Below are 21,157 nucleotides of genomic sequence, written 5' to 3' on the forward strand. Positions count from 1 at the left end.
CTCCTCAGTGGGCGGGGGCTTAGGGCTTGAACTTGGCCATCACTCAAAAAGTGATGGACACCTGGGCGGCCCCGCCCACTTCTTCACACTCTATGGGCTTCTGTCTTCTCACATAGCTGAAGAGGTCGTGTTGTTAGGGGCAACAGAGGCCTTTAGCTGCTGGTGTCTTGGGAATGAAGAAGATCAAAATGAGCCGCAGGTCTTACGTAAGCCAGGCTGGGTCAGTGTAATCCTATCTGAGGATGCGCACACACACACACACACACACACACACACACACACACACACACACACACACACACACACACACACACACACACACAAACGCATGCGCACAAGCAGGCAGAGCCGAGTGTGAGTACACTTCAGGTAAACCCGTTGAGCAGAGCCTTGGAGCTCACTGCAGTGACTTCCTTCTTGAACACGTCTGTTATTTTTATCTCTTTGTTCCCACTTAGGGAAGCTTAGGCTTCTGGATCACTTAAGCGCACTGTGACTAAACCCACTGCAAGGTACACAGTGACAGGAATTTGAAACGTGAATACTGAACCACATGTTCAGTTTGTCTGTAGAAATTCACCCACAAAAAAAGACACAATATTGAACTGGACATTGACTGTTCACATGAGTACGGCCTACTGGTGTTGACCTTTGAACTCTCTTCACCCCAGTGAAAGGGTCAAAGCCCCAGATCTGCTGCGCCATTGCGTGAGAGCCATGGCCCATGAACCCTGACCCCTCACCCCTGCCCCTTCAACTCTGCCCTCTTATTCTCTCCTATCAGCTGCCCTCACCTGTAAGTATGATGCCATACGCGGTGACCGCCATCACCTGGGGCAACAGAACAGACACGCTCACACGCATGGGGCTGGATTGTCCTCTCTCTCACACACACACATATACACACATATATACACACACACACACACACACACAGACTCACACACACAGACTCACACACACAGACTCACACACACAGACTCACACACACAGACTCACACACACAGACACACACACACAGACACACACACACAGACACACACAGACACACACAGACACACACAGACACACACAGACACACACAGACACACACAGACACACACACAGACACACACACACAGACACACACACACAGACACACACACAGACACACACACAGACACACACACAGACACACACACAGACACACACACAGACACACACACAGACACACACACAGACACACACACAGACACACACACACACAGACACACACACAGACACACACACAGACACACACACAGACACACACACACAGACACACACACACAGGACACGCAGGACACGCAGGACACGCAGGACACGCAGGACACGCAGGACACGCAGGACACACAGGACACACAGGACACACAGGACATAAACACACACACACACACACCAAGCACACTGTGAGATCACTAATTCTCTTTTTTTCCAACCCCCGAAAACCCTAACAAGCCACATTATTGCTTCACTAGAGGTTACAGCAGACTGCATGGATAAGTGGAAGGGAAATGGCCGTGAGGGTGTTTGGTGTTTGCCGTGAGGCTTACTCTGGATGGCTTGGAATCGCTCGCGTATAGAGTGCCTAGAGGCTTGCTGACAGGCATGGCGACTAGAACTCCTCCTCTTGTTCCTTCTCACTCTTGCTGCAGGAGCGGTTGCTTCTGACTAATTCTAACACCGCCATGTTTGTTCGTTGTATTGCCTGCTTGCCAGCTGGCAGTGCTGGCACTGTAGTTCTTTTTTCGAGTGAAATGACACGATCATGTGTGTTCTGAGCTTGAGACATTTTTGTGGACGTTGTTGTGGACTTCTGACCAAGTCAGAGGCGAGTCATGTGGATCACTAATCAGATGATTTTGTTTGTCAAATGAATGTAGATTGTGCATGTTGAGATGAGAGAAACTCACAATCAAACTGTCTAACCTTTTCTAAAGGAGCTAGTCTCTCGACACACCTGTCCTGTTCTTCTACTCTCTGCCTACAGTCTAATGTCCTCTTCCTCCTCTTCCTCCTCTTTGTCTGCTGTTTCCCTCTTTTATTCCCTGCCCTCTTTTCCATTCTCTTTTCCTCTGTTTTATCCCATCATTTTGTCCTCTTTTCCTTCTTAATTTTCTTTCTTTCTTTCTTTCTTTCTTCATGGTCTTTCTCTTCTCCACATGTTTTTTTATTTCCCGTCCTGTTCTGTTCACTCCTCTCCTCTATTCTCCTCCTCTCCTCTATCCTTTCTTCTGTTCTCCTCTATCCTCTCCTCTGTTCTCCTCCTCTCCTCTATCCTCTCCTACTCTCCTCTATTCTCCTCCTCCTCTATTCTCTCTTCTATGCTCTCCTCCTCTTCTCTCTCCTCTTCTCCTCCTCCTCTATTCTCTCCTCTATCCTCTCCTCCTCTTCTCTCTCCTCTATTCTCCTCCTCTATTCTCTCCTCTATCCTCTCCTCCTCTTCTCTATCCTCTATTCTCCGCCTCCTTTATTCTCTCCTTTTTCCTCTCCTATTCTCCTCCTCCTCCTCTTCTCCTCTCCTTTATCCTCCTCTTCTCCTCTATCCTGTCCTCCCTTGCTGGCTGTGTGTGGCTGAACTCTTAGAGAAGCTGATTGAGGGGCTGAAATCCCCAGAGCCCTCTACCTGCACCTCCTCCTCCTGCTCCGCCCTGCTGCTCCCTGACCTTTTACCCCTCACCTCCGACCCCTTCAGCACCTCAGTGGAGGCCAACGGCAACGGTAACCCCGCCCTCCTTGCGGTCCTTTCTCTCTCTCTCTCTCTCTCTCTCTCTCTCTCTCTTTCACTCTGTCATCTCTCCGTTGTCTTTTTCAATCACAGACCTCTGATACATAAAGCAAAACGTGTCTCAGAAATTGTGGAGTTACACACACACTCACTCACACACACACACACACACACATACAAGGTGATGCTGTATGGCCAAAGGAGATTTTGGTCTGAGCGCTCTGTTTTCCCCCATGTCAATTTGAGCGTTTGTTCCTCTCTCTCTATCTCTCTTTCCTCCTCACCCTCCCCCCCTCCACCTCTCAGCTGCTAGTGTGGACTCCTTGATTCCTGGCCTAGAAGCACCCCAGATTCAGTCCTTGATACCGGGCCTCGAGGCACCCCAGATTCAGAGGCACTCAGAGGCAGCAGCAGCAGCAGCCAGCCTGCCCGGTCAGTACCACAGACTCCTTCCTCTGCATGCCCGGGCCTCCTAGGCACAGCCGGAGTATCCAGAGCATGCCTTGAACCCTGTGTGTGTGTGTGTGTGTATCTAGCCTATGTCTGTTTTCCTCCCAGAATGCCCCCTGGTGCTCTCAACAGTGGGAGTATGGAGCTCACCCAGTGCCAAAAAGCAACCAGACAAACAATGATCTAAAAAGCAAACAGATTTGTTTGCAGAGCCCGGATACAAGCATCGAATAAACACGATGTGCACTGCAAATGCAGAGTTTGTCTTTCAAACAGAAAACAGCTGGGGCACTTTGAATTTGCGACACACATTGTTGTTTTTCATGTATTTGTTTTATTTGAAACGTGGTTTTTGTTTATATATTTCAAAAAGTACCAAACTTCAGATTGTGAAAACGTGCATTTGTGTGTTTGTTTTTTTGACACTGAATGAGCTCCATACAGGAGCTCAACCCGAGGCTTGGATCTTGATCCATGAGTCAAGTCATGCTCCAGGCGGTGGCATACGTCATGTCACAGCGCTGCACAGTCACTATGGCTCCCACTGTCCTCTCCCAATGACCTTCTCCCTCATGACTCACCAAACATGGCCGCCGCACAGGGCCGTCTGTCAGATGCGTTTTTCCTCAACGCTTGGAGAATTGTGCCGTGTTGAAACGGGTGGGGGGGGGGGTCATTTGTCACAATGTTATACACGGTTTTGGGGGGGGGGGTTGGCAGAGGGAGGTGTGGGCTGGTGGTTAGCACTGTTGACAGCCTTGTCTGCCTGTGTCCGGTCTCCTTGTCAGTAAGTGTTCATTAGGGACTGCAGGGCCTGTCAGAAGCCATTGTTATCGCTTCAGTGTGTTGTATGTTACACGGTTGAGTGTCACTGCAGCGGATGGATTGTGTTGGGGGAACAGTGTGTCGAGGAACCTCTGCCAGTCCTTCATTTGCCCTGCTTCCTGGCATGCTGTTTTTTTTTTTAATTTTTATGTATAATTACTTTGTTAATTATTATTTTGTCAAACTCATCTTTGGTAGAAGGGCAGCTGGTTTGTCCTATGAGTACGGTATACATCTTCGTCTCTCTCTCTCTCTCTGTCAAACTCTCTTCCTCTTTCATCATGACAAGCTTGTCTCATTATTGATCCCTACATTGGCCATCATTCCCGTATAAAAAGCATACACGGCAGGCAGGCAGGCGTGCCAGTGATCTGATAGCGGTGTGAAAGTCACCCGTCTTTTTGGAAGCTCAAAAATAGCATCTGATATGTAGTTACGCCCTCGATAAACTTAAGTGGATTGTTTCGAGCCGTGCTGCGTTGTGTGTGTGTGTGTGTGTGTGTGTCTGTGTGTGTGTGTGTGTGTGTCTGTGTGTGTGTGTGTGTGTGTGTGTGTGTGTGTGTGTGTGTCAGTGTGTGTTATTTCACAGGAAAGACAGTGTAATCTATCTGTGATGCTCTGATGCATTATTTATTAATGTTACACTCATGCTATGATATAATTGGACTAAGCATGCAAGCTTCAGTGGTGTTATTCGTCTGTAAAAATGATCTGACACAAGAGGAATGCTTCTGAAGTGGTTCATCGCTCCCTAGGCATTAATCCACCGTCCGGTAATTAGGTCTGAGAAACTGAGCTCTGACCCTTTGACTTTTTTTTTTTTGTCATACATTTTTTATTGACACCATTTATGCAGTCAAGACATTCATGCAGTAAGACAAAAGTATATCTGAACATTAATTACATTCATCATCTGGTGTACATGAACTAAACCCCCACCCCCCACAGGGTAAACAACATACAATATATTAATAGAAAACAAACAAACAAAAGTAAGTAAATAAAAAAACTGGGGAACTATCTAGTTCCTATGCTGTTGAGGTCAGCATGTCAGAGATTTGGGCTGCCGCAGATCTCCACAGTTAGACCCTTTGACCTTTGACCTTAACTCAAGGCTTTCTCTTCTACTTGGGCTCTAACATCTAACATGTCACTTCATTCTTCCTTTTTTCCTTTTTTCCATTTTTCTGTTTTCCCTCCCACCCTCCGCCTCTCCACCTCTCTACCTCTCCACCTCTCCACCTTGCCTGTGGTGTGACTGTCTTGGCCCTGTCAAATCTCGCTATCCTCTGATCGTTCACTTTCTCTCTATCTCTCTGCCTCTTTCTTTCATTCCTTCACTTCTCTCTCTTCATCTCTCTCTCCCTCCCTCCCTCCCTCCCTCCACCCTCCAGATGTGTTGACTGGAGAGGACTCTTTGCTGGACTGCTCTCTGCTCTCTCACCCCTCTAACCCCACGGCTCCGCTTCTCTCCTGCCCTGCCCTCTCCGCCACCCCTGGGCCCCCCGCAGGTGCCCTCTGTCTGGACGAGTTTGCCCCCGCCTCCATGGGTCCAGGACAGCCAGCTACGGCGGGTAAGAAAGAGCCCACCCCCCCAGTCCGCACTCTTCATCAGAGCTGCTGCCACTCACTGACTCTGCAGCACACCTTCCGGAACTCTCCAGAAGCGTTTTTTGTGATGACTGCAAATGATTTGGAAGGTAGCAATAGGGTTGGCTAGTAGATCTGGTTCAGAGTTGACTCAGGAGGGCTAAAAATAAACAAAAGCAATATGTTGTCTTTCTTAACCTGATCTAGTGTTCTTGGGATGCGTGTTCGTTTAGGTGCAGTTCAGTCTTTGGTTTGTAGTTCAGCTCCCTGAACCTGATCACGTGTTCTTGGGATGTGCGTCCCTTTAGGAGTTCAGTCTTTGGTCTATGGTTCAGAGAGCTGAACCTGATCTAGTGTTCTTGGGATGCACGTGCCTTTAGGAGTTTAGTCTTTGGTCTGCAGCTCAGCTCTCTGAACCTGATGTAGTGTTCTTGGGATGCGTGTGCCTTTAGGAGTTCAGTCTTTGGTCTATGGTTCAGAGAGCTGAACCTGATGTAGTGTTCTTGGGATGCGTGTGTCTTTAGGAGTTTAGTCTTTGGTCTGCAGCTCAGCTCTCTGAACCTGATGTAGTGTTCTTGGGATGCGTGTGCCTTTAGGAGTTCAGTCTTTGGTCTATGGTTCAGAGAGCTGAACCTGATCTAGTGTTCTTGGGATGCGTGTGCCTTTAGGAGTTCAGTCTTTGGTCTATGGTTCAGAGAGCTGAACCTGATGTAGTGTTCTTGGGATGCGTGTGCCTTTAGGAGTTCAGTCTTTGGTTTGCAGTTCAGCTCTCATTCTGGCTTTGCTCGGCTTTTCTTTTTATCACAACACAATTCTCTTGATTTTCTTGATTTTCTTTTTTTCTGTTCTTTTTACTTCGCCTGTTCTGGCTGCCGCTAATCCACCTCTTCATCCCCATCTACCCTCCTTGGCTTACCCTCATCACTCCCTTATTCCCTCTCTCTCTCCCCCCTCCCTCCCTCTCTCTCTCTCTCTCTCTCTCCCTCCCTCCCTCTATTTCCTTCCCTCTCTCTCTTTCTCCCTTTGATTCTGTCCTTCTGACTTTCTCCTCCTTATCTCCTCTCTTTCTGTTCTCTCGTTCTATCTCCTCTCCCCCCTTCTTCTCACACCTCTCAACTCTCCCCCGCTTCCGCCATCCCCTTACTGCAGACTCTGCTTTCCTCATCTCTGGCTTTGAGACGGCCGAGGGCGGGGTGAAGGGCGTGGAGGACCAGTTTGACCCCATCCCCGTCCTCATCTCCAAAAACTCCAACCAAGGTAAGGTCGCAGAGGGCTACTAGCTCACCTGTCCTCGAGCCAACCCCCAGCCAATCAAAATGTTCCATACACTCAGTTCCTCTTCCAAGCTGAAACGAATGCCTTTTCTGTAGAAAAAAATCTTCATCGTACCTACACCGGGTTAAAGATATATAGACCACCACCATCTCATCTGGATGTTCAGCTATTGAAGGGGTGTCAGAATGAAGAATGAATGATGGCAAACATACTTGTTCCTCATGGTGGTTTAAAGATACACAAATAGTTTTTAAAATGGCAGTAGACAGGCAGAAGCTGCTCCGCATAGCTACTTGGCTGTGGCTCAGTACTGCTTTCCTGGCTAGGCTTAGAAAACCGAAACATCTGCATCAGTAATAAATTGTGTCCATCACTGAGAGGTGACGTTGCAGATTTATGGCTGTACTGACATGAACATCTGAAATATAATGGCCTTCTAATCTTTGTTCATATTTTAACACTGACTTGTGCTCCTTCACTGGTTTAGTGGAGAAATATGGAATATATAGTGGAGAGGACTTCTCCTGTATCCAGCAAACTGTCCCATTTAAAGCTGTAGCTTGTCAAATTTAACCCCTTTTCACTTGCTTTTTTCTTTTCTCTTCCTCTCTTCCTTTTTTTGTTTCCACCTTTCTTCCTTATACCCCCATTTCACTCTGACTCTCTCTTTTTTTCTGCCCCTTCACTTTTTTTACTCTATCCCTCTTTCTCATCTCTGTTCTTTTCTTTTTTTACTCTATCCCTCTTTCTCATCTCTATTGTTCTCTTTTTTTACTCTATCCCTCTTTCTTATCTCTATTCTTCTCTGCTGTCTACATTATTCACCTATTACGTCTCACACTGTCTCTCTTGTCTTGGTCTCCTCACAAACTATAACTCTATTTATCCGTGTCACTCCATCACTCTTCCACTCTCTCCCCCATCCCTCTGTCTCTCATTCTCGACCTCTCTCTCTCTCTCTCTCTCCCTCCATCCCTCTGTCTCTCATTCTCAACCTCTTTCTCTCTCTCTCCCTCATCCCTATGTCTCTCATTCTCAACCTTTCCTTATGTGCCTCTTGCTCCATCTCACTCCATCTCTCTTCCACTCTTTTCCTCCATTCAATGTCTACCCCCTGAATATTCCATCCCCTCTCTCTTTCTCTCTCTCTGTTTCCCTCTGTATCTCTCCCTCCCCATCTCTCTCTCTGTCCTCTCTTTCTCTCTCCTTCTCCATCTCTCTCTCTCTGTTTCCCTCTGTATCTCTCTCTCTTCCCTCTCTCCGCTCTTTCTCTCTCTCTCTGTTTCCCTCTGTATCTCTCTCTCTTCCCTCTCTCTCTCCGGCATGCTCTAGGTGGTCACTCGCGCAGTAACAGTGGCAGTTCAGAGACCAGTCTGCCCGGTCTGCCCCGCCCCCTGCTGCTGGTGGACCAACTCATCGACCTGTAGAGGGAGAGAAAGGGGTGGGGGCTAGGGGCGGGGTTTGACCTTTGACCTGGGGGCTTGGGCTCGCGAGAGGTGAAGGGACATTGTGCAATCAATCGCCCCACCCCCAGGATCACTGTGGGACCGTCGTGGGAGGGTGGGGCACCCATCCTTGTGTCACCTTAGCAACAGACTCTCAAAAACATGTCCCAGCCCACAGGCTATAAGGGTAGCATAGTGGTTGTCCCCACCCTTCTCTCCACATCTTTTCCTGCTGTCTAGATCCAACACTTCTGCATTGGTCCCACACAATCGAATCAATCCCCTGTATGTCCACTAGTGCTGTTGGACCTGCCGGTCCTGTCCGGGTCTTGGCTGCTTCTCGTCTCGTTACCCATTCATCTCCCCAGGGAGGGGCTGACTCGGGAGCGGATCCGGTTCCGTGCCAGACGCGGCCCAGACCCGGTCCCGAGTGGGTTCCCAAGCTGGGTTGCCATTGCCCCCCTTTCTGCCTGCTGCACCGAGCTCTCCCCCCCCTCCCCCTTCGCCTGCCTGTGTGTTGCCTGGCTGATGTATGCTGTGTGCAATCTGTGTGTCGGTTTACGTTGTCCTCCTCTCGTCATCTGTGCATGGGCTGTGAAAGACAGAGAGTCCCGAGCGTGAATATCATTTTGCTGTCTTGCTCAGTGTTCCCAGACTGTATTTATGTGGTTTTAATTATCCCTTTTAATGTGGTTTGAACTAGAGCTACGTGCTTTTTCATTTCTTTAGTCTCTCCACGTCCTGTACATAAATGTGTGTATCAGATCTGTTGTTGTTGTTGTCCCCACTGTGTCACTAATGTCACATATCCAGATGTGTTGTTGTGTCCCCAACTGTCTCATTAAGGTCACATATCTAGACAGGCCCACACAAAGTTTCCGTTATCAGTTTGTGTTTGTCAGTGTACCAGTCATCGCAGTCTGCTGGTCTTAATCAGGCTTAGACAAACAACTGTACAATTGCAGCACATATCCGCCTGACATCCGCCGGATATCTAGTTATAAGCAGCCTTCTGCATGGGCACGATATACTGTGTGACAAAAACACAGGTGTAATATGTTGTTATAAATAAGGGTGCTCCTTTTTTAAGGTCTATTCAGTGACAGTGTTTTCCTGGATGTTTTGTGGAGACCTGATTGGCTGGGCAGTTTGTGGAGACCTGATTGGCTGGGCAGTTTTCGCTCTCGTAGATGCTTTTCATGTGTAGCTACACAGTTCAAGTCTCCTCCTCCATCGTTATCATATGGAGGTGTATATAGGATACCATTACTAGGGGTTGAGAGAAGGACGTATGGAAGCAATGAGTCTGTCTGTCTGTCTCTAACAGTATGGCTTTGTAGACAGTTTTGGCTCTTCATTCAGTCGTTTGCGCTCTCATTCCTTCTCAGTGCTCGTCTAGCACTCGTCCATAGACTCCAACCCTGCTGTGTGTGTGTGTGTGTGTGTGCAAGTGTGTCGCGTCTCCATTGTACATATCCTACACTGCTTTGGATGCTGCCGCCTGTTCACTTTCATTTCCTCATGGTTTGTATGAACATGAGGTGTGGGCAGCAAGTTGTCAATACTCTCCTGTACAAAACTCAAAATATTCCTCCTTTTTCATTTTTTGAGGAGGAGAAGTCGAATCCAGTAGTGTTGCATATCTATGAGAAGTTGTCTTATCATGTGATGAATACATGTATGTGTTGTGGTGCTTTAGAATGAATGTATGAAGTGTCAAAGGAAATATATAATCGTATATATATTTTTTTCTTTCTTCATGGAAAATAATATTATTTTGGGTTGCAAAGATGATGTGTCAGTCGGCCATCGTCGTCTTTTCTCACTCTGTTCTTTCTCTTGAAAATGTGGTTGATTTTTGACGCTAATTATGCACACCTGAGAATACAACTCAAATTTTTGATCATTGAAGCAGGATGCACTAGAGTTAGCCATCTCGCCGCTAATTTGGCCTGCAAATGGTAGGTCAAGCAGTCAGCAAGTCAGTCATTCCTTAGCTTTAACTTCTATCTGAAGCATACCTTTCCTTGGTCGGACACAACAGAGTTGTAGCGTTGTGGTTATGTGAGGATTTCAGGTTTGTTGAAGTTAAACCAACAAACCGTGAGATTTAGTTGATAGGCATACACTGCAAAAATGCTTTTTTAACCTAGTGTTATTACTCTTATATTGAGATGAAAAAATCTAGTTGGTCTTGTTTCTAGCTAAATTGTACTTACCTAGTGCTTTCTTTTAAGGTTATTTTTGCCTATTTCAAGCAAATATTACTTATTTTAAGAAATCTTAACAAGCCAAACTTGCTTAACGCACTGGCAGCCAAATTTGCTTGTTTTAAGCAAAATCCTGCTAAAACAAGCACATTTGGCTGCCAGTGCGTTAAGCAAATTTGGCTTGTTAAGATTTCTTAAAAAGAGGAATATTTGCTTGAAATAGGCAAAAATAACCTTAAAAGAAAGCACTAGGTAAGTACAATTTAGCTAGAAACAAGACCAACTAGATTTTTTCATCTCAATATAAGAGTAATAACACTAGGTTAAAAAAGCATTTTTGCAGTGTAGAGCATGCTTTGGTCTGAATGGCTCTCCTTTGGGCCGTACTTTTAAAGCCACCATGCAAGGACGTCGGATATGGTCATGTGTCAGACATGTGACCGAGATGATCCCATGACAGGCGAGGAACCAGTTGTCTCCATAGCGACTGACCCTGGGATGAGCTAAGGCAAGATTCTCTTCGCCAGACGACGAGGCGTATTGACTGTGTCTGACTATTTCTGTTGGGTCCAAACTCGGCTTCATTCCCCAAAAATACAACCATCCATACAGTACTGGCTTGTGAGTTATTTTCCTGGAGAAAGAATGGAGCATTTCAGTGTAGTCACTTTTGATGTCCTGAACTGTTTTATTTTTCTAAAGATCTTGTGGCATTTGAGCCCCACTCATCCCCCCCCCACCCCACCCCTTCTTCCACTGACAGGGCTCATGACGGAAGCTTTCTTCCTGACGTCACTGTTTTTCTCCTTCTTCCCATTCCTACCGATAGGCCACGGGAGAATGAGGAGGGGATAGTAGAGAGCATATCTTTGCATCCGTTATTACTCCATACTAGGCCATAGAGCTCTACCATGTGTGTAAGTATAGGGACATATCCAGAGTGGTCAGACAGTATAATAGAGAGCATATCTTTGCATCCGTTATTGCTCCATACTTGGCCATAGATCTCTCCCATGTGTGTAAGTATAGGGACATATCCAGAGTGGTCAGACAGGGCATTTGAAATCACACTTGTCTTGTTCATAAGCTGCTAGTCCATTCAAGGCCCTCCGACAACCTGCTGGGATGGAGACATTTGGAGTGTTTTCTGTTGTTTTGTGGACCTAAAATGAACATGTGTAAATGAAATGACTTTAGCATTGTCTATGAAATGTGAAACCAAAGTTTATTTTAAAACAAAGCATAATCACCACAATGGAAAATTGGACCATATGCAGAGTATTCAGGCGCATACTTACTTGCACATACTGGAGTTACAATGCAAATGAACGCGATACTAATGGGGAATAAACTGTACTCGAAATCGAGTGCGTACTAAATTGAGCGTGGTATGCTTCAAATGGCGGTCTTGAACAACTCCTGGTTTGTATTATTGGCTTGTGTATAGAAGCCATGTGTTTGCTGTAGAGACATGACTCAGACAAGATGTGAGTTGCTGAGCTTCTGTTGATGGCTACCCCCTCACCACCCCCCTCCCCCCTCCTCTCTCCTCTCTCCTGTCCTCTCTCGCACAACCCCTCTTACCCTTGTCCCTCCCCCAACATGTTGTACAGTTTATGCTGAACGCAGATTCATAGTGTGGCTAACCTATGCAAATTTACTGTAGTGCTTCAAATGACCCCTTCCCCAAGTGTGCTGTTTTGAAGTAAACTAGCCTTGCCGATAGTTTTACTTATACATATATCATATATACATACATATATCCCAGTGTGTATGGAAGACGGCGAAGTAATAATGATACTTAATGATGATGATGATGATGATGATAAACATTTAAGTCTGAGGACAAATGGGTGGATATGTTTGGAGTTCCTTGTTCATGTGCTTTGTTGAAGCAAAGATGTATTAGTGTGTATCTTCTATTTTTATGAAATGATTCAAATGAGTTGAAATGTGGGGAGGGGGGGGAAGAGATGAAAAAATAAACTTGTAAATGTGAACATACCAAGTGTCTCCAGCAGGCTTCTGTTGCTTTTAGGTGTTGGTGGCGTCCTGACACCAGGCAGCTTTACCTCAGACTCCTTGCACTTCTAGAACGCTCTCATGTTATTGACTGCTCGCACTTCTAGAACACTCTTGTGTTAATGACTGCTCGCACTTCTAGAACGCTCTCATGTTATTGACTGCTCGCACTTCTAGAACACTCATGTGTTAATGACTGCTCGCACTTCTAGAACGCTCTCATGTTATTGATTGCTCGCACTTCTAGAACACTCTCATGTTATTGACTGCTTACACTTCTAGAACACTCATGTTATTGACTACTCGCACTTCTAGAACACTCTCATGTTATTGACTGCTCACACTTCTAGAACACTCATGTTATTGACTGCTCGCACTTCTAGAACGCTCTCATGTTATTGACTGCTCGCACTTCTAGAACACTCATGTTATTGACTGCTCGCACTTCTAGAACACTCTCATGTTATTGACTGCTCGCACTTCTAGAACACTCTCATGTTATTGACTACTCGCACTTCTAGAACACTCTCATGTTATTGAATGCTCACACTTCTAGAACACTCTCATGTTATTGACTGCTCACACTTCTAGAACACTCATGTTATTGACTACTCGCACTTCTAGAACACTCTCATGTTATTGACTACTCGCACTTCTAGAACACTCATGTTATTGACTGCTCACACTTCTAGAATGCTATCATGTTATTGACTGCTCACACTTCTAGAACACTCTCATGTTATTGACGTCTCGCACTTCTAGCAAACGCTTGTGTTACTGACTGCTCACACTCCAAGCACATGCTTGTGTTACTGACTGTTAACTTCATCATATGCCATGACAAATCAAACTGTGTCTCCTTTACTTCATGCAACCCGACCTCACAAGTAACACTTCTGGTTCAATCAGTTCTATAAACACACACACACACTCACTCTCTATTTTCTCTAACTCTTCTGTCAAAGATTAGTATGACACTGCACATTTTAACACTCTATCACCCCCCTCGCCCTGCAGCCCTATATTCACACCCCACCCCAATGTTTCCAACCATTAAAAGAGACGTATGAGTGAAGGCCGGTTGACGTTGTTTCATTCGACCACGATGTGCCCTGTCTTATATAAAACATCTACACACCTACACACCTACACACCTACCCACGTACTGTGAGGCTGTGTCACCTACTCCCCTATCCACGTACTGTGAGGCTGTGTCACCTACTCCCCTATCCACGTGCTGTGTGGCTGTGTTGCCTTCTGGCACCCCAGAGTCCCCCAGCCGTGGAGTACAGTGGCCTTACCATGGCCACCTCTGACCCCCTCTGCTTTCTTGAGCCTCCCGCCCACTGCGTTTCTGTAAGGTAAGACTGCCCCTGTTTCTTCTGCTCTTCGACTGAGTTATGTCCTCTCCATCCCGTCAAGCCCTGCTCCTATCCAGCTGTCAACACATCCTAAGCCTCACTTTTCAGGATTTAGCCTGGTGTTACAGCCTTTGGCCACCACCAGTGCGCTCTGGTACGTATGTGAGGGAAAGACTGAATCCTGGGGTTTTCCCAGTGGTGTAGTCCAGGGTATATGCAGGTATACTGTGTATACCCACTTCTTTTTTTAGTCAGCATTGCATATACCCACTTCTCAAAACAGGGTGTTTATCCTGTGCTGTATGGGCTGCTTAAAAAGTTACAAAATTAAGAGTATACCCACTTCTCCAGAAACCACTACACCACTGGGTTTGCCCCATCTCACAGCAGAGGGAAGCCAAAGCTGGAAGCAGAAAGTGAGTTTTTGATTTGAAAGCGAGGGCTTCAGGATGTTTTGACGGCCGGTATTTCAAAGGGCATTAAAGCTTTAACCTCTGTCTTGTCTCAAGTCGTTTCGTCTCGCTCTCACTGCTCTACCTTGTTTCCATGGTTTTCTGTTAACTATTTACTCAACTAATCTCACGCCAACCTAATTGCATACACCCACATGAGTAAACACACACACACACACACACACACAGCACACAAAGCTCCCACACACTGGGACCTTGGGATTAGTAAGAAACCTAACCATGATGGGAAGTGTTGTGTGTCCTTGTTAGTTCTGGAAACAAGGTTTGTAATGTAGTCGTGTGTGTTTTGTGATGAGTAGGTGTTTGTTGACTGTAGTGCTGTGAGTATTTGTGGTTCTCTGTTGTAGAGGTGACATGACATACCTGTTGTTGCTGGCATGTTGCTAGCTTGTTGGCGTTTCCTCTTGCTTTTGTGGATGTTTTTTTTCCCCCCGCCCTTGATGTTTCTTTATTATTTACTCTTGTAAAATCACTGCCATTGTTCAGGCACTGTCACAAGATAACCGCATGGTGCTCATTTGCGGAGTTAAAGACATGTGACCCCATATAAATCTCATTGTTCTCTCTCCCCCCCCCCCTCTCTCTCCCTATCTCTCTTATTGTCTGTCTCCTGTGCTCAGATTTGCAAGGAGAGAGTAATGGCTACCGTGTGCTTGGGGAGGGGGTAGAGCCCTCTGCCATGGAGGATGGTGTGGATCACTGCCTTCACTCGAGTGAGGAAGAGGAGGAGGAGGAGGAGATAGAAGAGGAGTCGAGTGAAGAGAGGGAGTTGCGGGTCATGAGGGAGATGGAGATGGAGGCGAGTGCCCTCGACCTCAGTGGCTCCCAGCCTCTCCTGCAAGACTCGGAGGATGAGGAAGATGAGAAGAGCCAACGCCTTGCCCACTCCCCTACGGTACCCCCTCAACCTGCCCTCTACACCCCGCAGGTACCCCCTCAACCTGCACTCCACACCCCTACGGTACCCCCTCAACCTGCCCTCTACACCCCTACGGTACCCCCTCAACCTGCCCTCCACACCCCGCAGGTACCCCCTCAACCTGGCCTCTACACCCTGCAGGTACCCCCTCAACCTACCCTCCACACCCCTACGGTACCCCCTCAACCTGCCCTCTACACCCCGCAGCCCCCCCAGTCCATAGATGCCCTCAACCACACCCCTGCTCCGCCAGCCGCCCAGCAAGCCTTGCCCCATGCAGACACCGATCAGGACGCCGACCCTTTCTCCAGCGCCCCGTTCCGGGCTGGACAGGAGGAGAGCAGGGGGAGAGAGATGGACTCGGTGGCAGTGGAGGAGGAAGCTGATGTGTTTGCCAAGGCCCCCTTCCCCCGGCTCCATGCTCCGACCGCACAACACTCCGACGTCTTCCTCCAGGCCCCCTTTGGCAGAAAGAAGGAGCCCTTCACAGGGACGCCCCCCCAGTCCAGGACCCCGCCGCAACACAGCCCTCACCTGGTCGTCATGCCCCCCCAGTCCAGGACCCCGCCGCAACACAGCCCTCACCTGGTCGTCATGCCCCCCGGTGGTCACGAGGCAGCCATCTTTGGCCAGGTAGCCCAGCAACCCTTCCGGCCGCAGGCTCTCGCCAAGTACTCCAGACACTACGAGGCCTCGGCGTCCCTGCAGTCTTCTAATCCGTCTGCATCCCCGTCGGCCTCCAAGGTTCCCCCAAACTCCTGGGGATCTGAGGGGGGCGGCGGAGGAGCGGTTGACCCCTTCATCTCTGCCCCCTTCCACCTGAGGGGCCGTCAGGAGAAGCCCTGATCGTGCTGCTCCTTGCCTTCATGCCCCCTGGTGGCCTCCCGAGTGCACTACGCTGAAGGAGACACTAGATTCTCCACACTCCAACTTCAAGGCTACAATGACTTCTCATCCATCTCACACTGTCTTAGTTCATTTCTCTATCACCTCAAAGGCATAAGCAGTTCTTAAGCATGCATATAAGAATATACATCACATCCATACACCCCTGAGTAACACATACCCCCCCCCTCACATAGCCACAGGCTCCAGGGAGGATCTGAATCCACGCCATATCAGGGCCAGCTCCACCACAGTCGATTGCTTTCAGGCTCTCTACTGCCCTCTAGTGTCAAACTGTGTAGCAGCCTCCTGTTTCTATGCTGTCTTGAACAGTCAACTCTTTGTGCCTGTCATGTTGAATGACAGTGCTTTGCTATCAGCTGGCTTTTCTTATGAGCTGTCTCAAGCTTCATGACACTAATTAAGATGGGATGATGTCACTGTCATGAAGTTCCATCCCCCCCTCGCTGGTACTGACAGGCTGTCTGTCCGTTTGGAGCGTTCTTTCTGCCTACCTCAGCTCACTATAGATGACTGTCAGCCATGATCAGTAGACACCCATCCTACAGTGGTGCTTAGCTAGCGTCTAGGTGTTGCAGTCTGGAACCGTTGAGGGTTGTTAGTTTCTCTCTTTTCTTTTTCATTGTGTGCCTTAAATAAAAGCGGGAGGGGGAGGGGGGGGGTTGGTTTGTTGTAAAAAAAAGACTGTTGAGGAGTCTGGTGCCCTCTTGAGGTGAACCAAGAAACCATCATCCCAGGCTGCTGGAACCGTCCCTCTTTCACATCAGTTCCTTTTCATCCGCGTTACGTTGACTCTGCGTCTTACGAGTCGGCATCTCAAGATGTAAAAGGCTTTCTCTGTGTGCGTATTCAATGTTTCCTGTATCTTTACTTTCTCTGTGTGTGTATTCAATGTTTCCTGTATCTTTCCTTCCAATCGCTCTGGGTTTGGCATCACAATGCCTCTTTAAGCACTACCGCTCAAGAGCACAGAAGAGTTTAAAATGATTTTTGAATGACACGGTCTTTTAGACTTACGTCTGGGGCCATTATGATTGTATAGATGCTGGATAATTCATTGCACAAGTACTGGACTCTTGAATTGTATGTTGGGGTCGGAGATTCAAATGATTTCCTATGTTGAGTTTTCCTTGTGCAATTTCCCACTCCCATTAGTGTATGTTATCAGTAAGGTATTGAAATAGGATGTATCATTATCATTATGGTTGCAAGATTTTTGTGTGATGAATGTTTGGGTATGTGTATGTATCATTTTAATTTATCATTTATTGACAATCATGTGTTTTTGTTTTTTTTAACTACCATTAACCTGCGATTAAGTCCTTACGTGTGTTACCCCTGTTTATTTAGGACATACTCCTGTCTTTGCGTGTGCTCTGTAGTTTACATTGCAATTAAACTGACAGGAGGCTGTGTCGGAGAGATCATTTACCTGCCTTGTGAAAGAGACGTCTTGAAAGCACATGGAGCTTGACATTTAAGGAAAGGCTGTTTCCATTACTCCTCCAGGAAGCGAATCGCTGATCCCTATATGGTGTATATCTGTAAACTGGTATCGGATGAATCTTATTCTAGCATGACATCTGCTCTGATTTCTTTTTCTTGTTTTGTTTGGGTTGTTTTCTTAGAGTGAGTCATATCGTTCCGTAGTTAATATCATTGTTTCTAGAATGTCCTCTCTTGTATGTCATTTGTCAGTGTCTTTGTTATAGCAGACCAAGACTCCACAGACCTGAAGTATCAAGTATCGGCTGCCATGTCTAAAAGGATGTCGAAGTTAACAGACCACATAACTCCCTTATCAGCATGTTCACACAAAAGACTGGCAGCAATCATTGAATCTTTCACACCAGAGACTGGCAGCAATCATTGATTCTTTCGTTCTTTCCTATGGAATGTTTGTTGCATTTCTCTTGAGTGCTGGAAGCCATCCCCCCACATGAGTTTGAGAAAACGTAAGCCTCATTAGTCTGCAGTTTCAATGGCTGTGGGTTTCACTACATCTGGACTCATCTCCCCTTTCCTCTTCTTCAAGTATGGAGTGCATGGAGAGACTGGACAGTATACTAAATGAAGTGGGTTTTTTTTTTTGTTCACTTTGGACACTGGTTCACACAGTCATGCGAATATTGACCCTGCTATCTGACAGACATTTCACATTTACTTTCAAATGTGATATATTTTTTTTTTTTTTTAAACCAACTGTGGGATTATTCATTTGGAAATCCCTGTATGCAAAGTATTGAGATGTTGAGTTCCCACGTCATGGAAAGAGATGAGGAAAAGATCCAAACTCAACAGCCGCCCATCTCTCCTCTAGGCTGTTCTCATAACCTTTGTGCGAAAGCATTGACCGTAGCCTACATGTCAAACCTGTCAAGGAGGAAGTATTGTCCTTATGGCGTGTCCCAAGTCTTTAGTCACGTGTATGTAGACGCCACACTGTGACCAAGGTGAGTGTAGTCTTTGCTGCAGCCTTTGTTGTAAGGCACTCACCCCATCAGAATACTTGAGTAATCCAAAGCACTTGTATGTACGGCACACGTTTGAAACACTCGTCATGATTTAATGTTGTGCAGAATGAAAATAATAAATCTGAATCATTGAATGTACAACAACCAGTGTGGTGTCTTTTTAATTTGTTTTAATTCTGTGAACTGCGGCCTGATGTGTATATGGGCCATTCTACCGAATTGATGCAAAGTCATGTCGGATATATTTTGATTTTTTTTATGGTTTATTCCCAAAACTTTGTCCGTATGTATATTGTACCATATCTAAAGTACACATATCTAGTAAAAGAACAGTCAAGTTTTATATTGTATTTTCAGAATGTGTCGGAATGTTTTTCCTCTTCCAAAAATTGTCACTACCGAAACATCACATTTACTATAGTAAAAAAGTATTATTATTGACCTGTTCAGATTGTGTTTCCTTCCCTTCTCTGAAGTGTATTTTTACAAATATTTCTTGAAGGTTTTCACAATGAAATCCATAGAAATGAATTTTTTACCAAATTTTCAAGTTCAATTTATCTGTTTCGGTAGTGACTGCACTGTTTCGGTAGTGACTGCCCTGTTGGATGGATATTCATTTCTCTCCCAAAATCATCCAAAAGGTGCTCTGGGCCGCCCTTTAGTCCACACAACACATTTATTTAAAAATTATGGGATTGAACTACTTACCATTTAATTTTGTCACTACCCAAAGCATCTGGTCACTACCATATGTTTCGGTAGTGACTGTTTCGGTAGTGACAATTCTAGCTAACTTTAAGCATAAATAAAGAATTCTAGCAAGCACACGGCTTTCAAACACATCTTTGAAGAGGTGAACACACATACAAACATAAGATTTTCCATGAAACCCCAAAAGGTTTACTTAATTGAAGAAAACATGCGTTTCGGTAGTGACAATTCTTAAGGTTACACGTCGATTTTCAGACTTTGGAACACATTTATACAAAAACTATGGGATTTAGCTACTTACCATTCAACCATGAGGGACAGAGATGCAGTGTCACTGCATGGTCAAAAATGCAGAGTCGTGGCTAAAACACAGGCTCAGCCAATGGACTAAAACTCTTGTGTTTCGGTAGTGACATGAAAACTAGGGACATGATTTTTTGAGTATAGTAAATTGATTTAAAAATTAAACCCACAATAAATCTAAATATTCCAAGTTCTGTTTCAACCCAATCATAAAGACCTTTGAAATTAAATCATTGAAAAAAATCTAAAAAAATTGAAAAGTGTTATTTAAAGGCATTGAAATTTAGATGTCAGGGTTGGGGACAGCTACTTCCCAATAGAAAGTACCCTATAAATGATGATTTTGTATATATTTAGCTTATCACTATCTCATGTAATGCATTGGGTTTATATAGACCATAACATTTTCTAATTAAATACCTATGCCTAAATACCTAATTGTTTTGTAAATAGTTTTTATTGTTGAGGGACTGCATATTACACGAATTCGGTAGAATGGCCCATATATCAGTTCATGGGAGACGGCTCCATAGCTTTGAGGAGTTCCACCCTTACAGGGCTGGCATCAGCAGCCATTTTGACTCATTCATTAGTTATAAAGATGGATAGAAAAGCATCAGTGTATCTGTTTATTCATTTGTGTGTTTGATGTGCTGGATAATAACCAGTGGAGTAAACCATAACATTCATAGATCCTCAAGTAAGGTTTTCAAAATAGAGTCACTAATTCTGAAGTGCTACATGTTTGTTACTGAGGAAAACATGAATCCACTGAATCGATATTTCTATCATTGGACAGGACAGCCTTGTGACTTTAACCTGAATTCTAACAGGTAGTGTGCAACTGCACTTACGAGCAATCCTATCATCATCCACACTTTCAGACGATTATGTTTTATCATAAAGCCTTCATTTCCTGGTGCAGGCTTTCTCAGCAGTCCAGCCCATTATCACAGACAGTATCTACAGGTGTGCACCTTTGTCCCTTTCTCTCCCATGACTCATTTCTGTCCCTGGTCCAGCTGCGTTATTGTGTACGTGCTTGTTCTCAGCTCATTATGCGTCCCCATAGCCATGCTCTGAGGTGCTATTGTCTCCTCCCTCTTCTTTCGGCAGGGAATGCCAGGTAACTTCCTGGTAGCCACGGAGTGGGCGGTAACCTGAGGCTGCTCAAACAAGAGACTCGTGCGTGTGTGTGTTATTTCCCCCTGTAGCCAATCTTTAGGATAGCCTCTTCCAGGGGACCAGGAACCTCACGCTGTGTCATTCACACGTATCTTCTTGCTGTGAGGAAGAAGCTTATTGTTGTCAGTTTGGAGCTCACTGAGATTGCTGTGGAGCTTAAAGAGAGTGGTAAGTGTTTCTCCAGTTGTTACTTGCTCTTGGCACCAGTTGCTTGTTAGACAGAAAGAACTGGCTAAACTTGTCTCTGAAGTTTTCTAAA

At 45.9% G+C, this 21,157-nt stretch overlaps 1 protein-coding gene across 1 annotated transcript in view; it reads left to right on the forward strand.

Moving 5' to 3' along the window:
* aak1a (AP2 associated kinase 1a) overlaps positions 1 to 16,162 on the forward strand; it is a gene marked incomplete at its 3' end in the record, with an annotated part of 57,286 nt that extends 41,124 nt beyond the window's left edge. Inside the window, exons 15-18 of the mRNA XM_080852164.1 lie at positions 2,605 to 2,739; positions 3,053 to 3,178; positions 15,018 to 15,325; positions 15,524 to 16,162. Coding sequence (XP_080708290.1) covers positions 2,605 to 2,739; positions 3,053 to 3,178; positions 15,018 to 15,325; positions 15,524 to 16,162 — 1,208 coding nt within the window. The remainder of the gene's footprint in view (positions 1 to 2,604; positions 2,740 to 3,052; positions 3,179 to 15,017; positions 15,326 to 15,523) is intronic.
* Between the last annotated feature and the right edge of the window lie 4,995 nt (positions 16,163 to 21,157).

Source organism: Sprattus sprattus (genome assembly GCF_963457725.1).
Source record: "Sprattus sprattus genome assembly, chromosome: 15".
In the NCBI taxonomy this organism is placed as follows: Eukaryota; Metazoa; Chordata; class Actinopteri; order Clupeiformes; family Clupeidae; genus Sprattus; species Sprattus sprattus.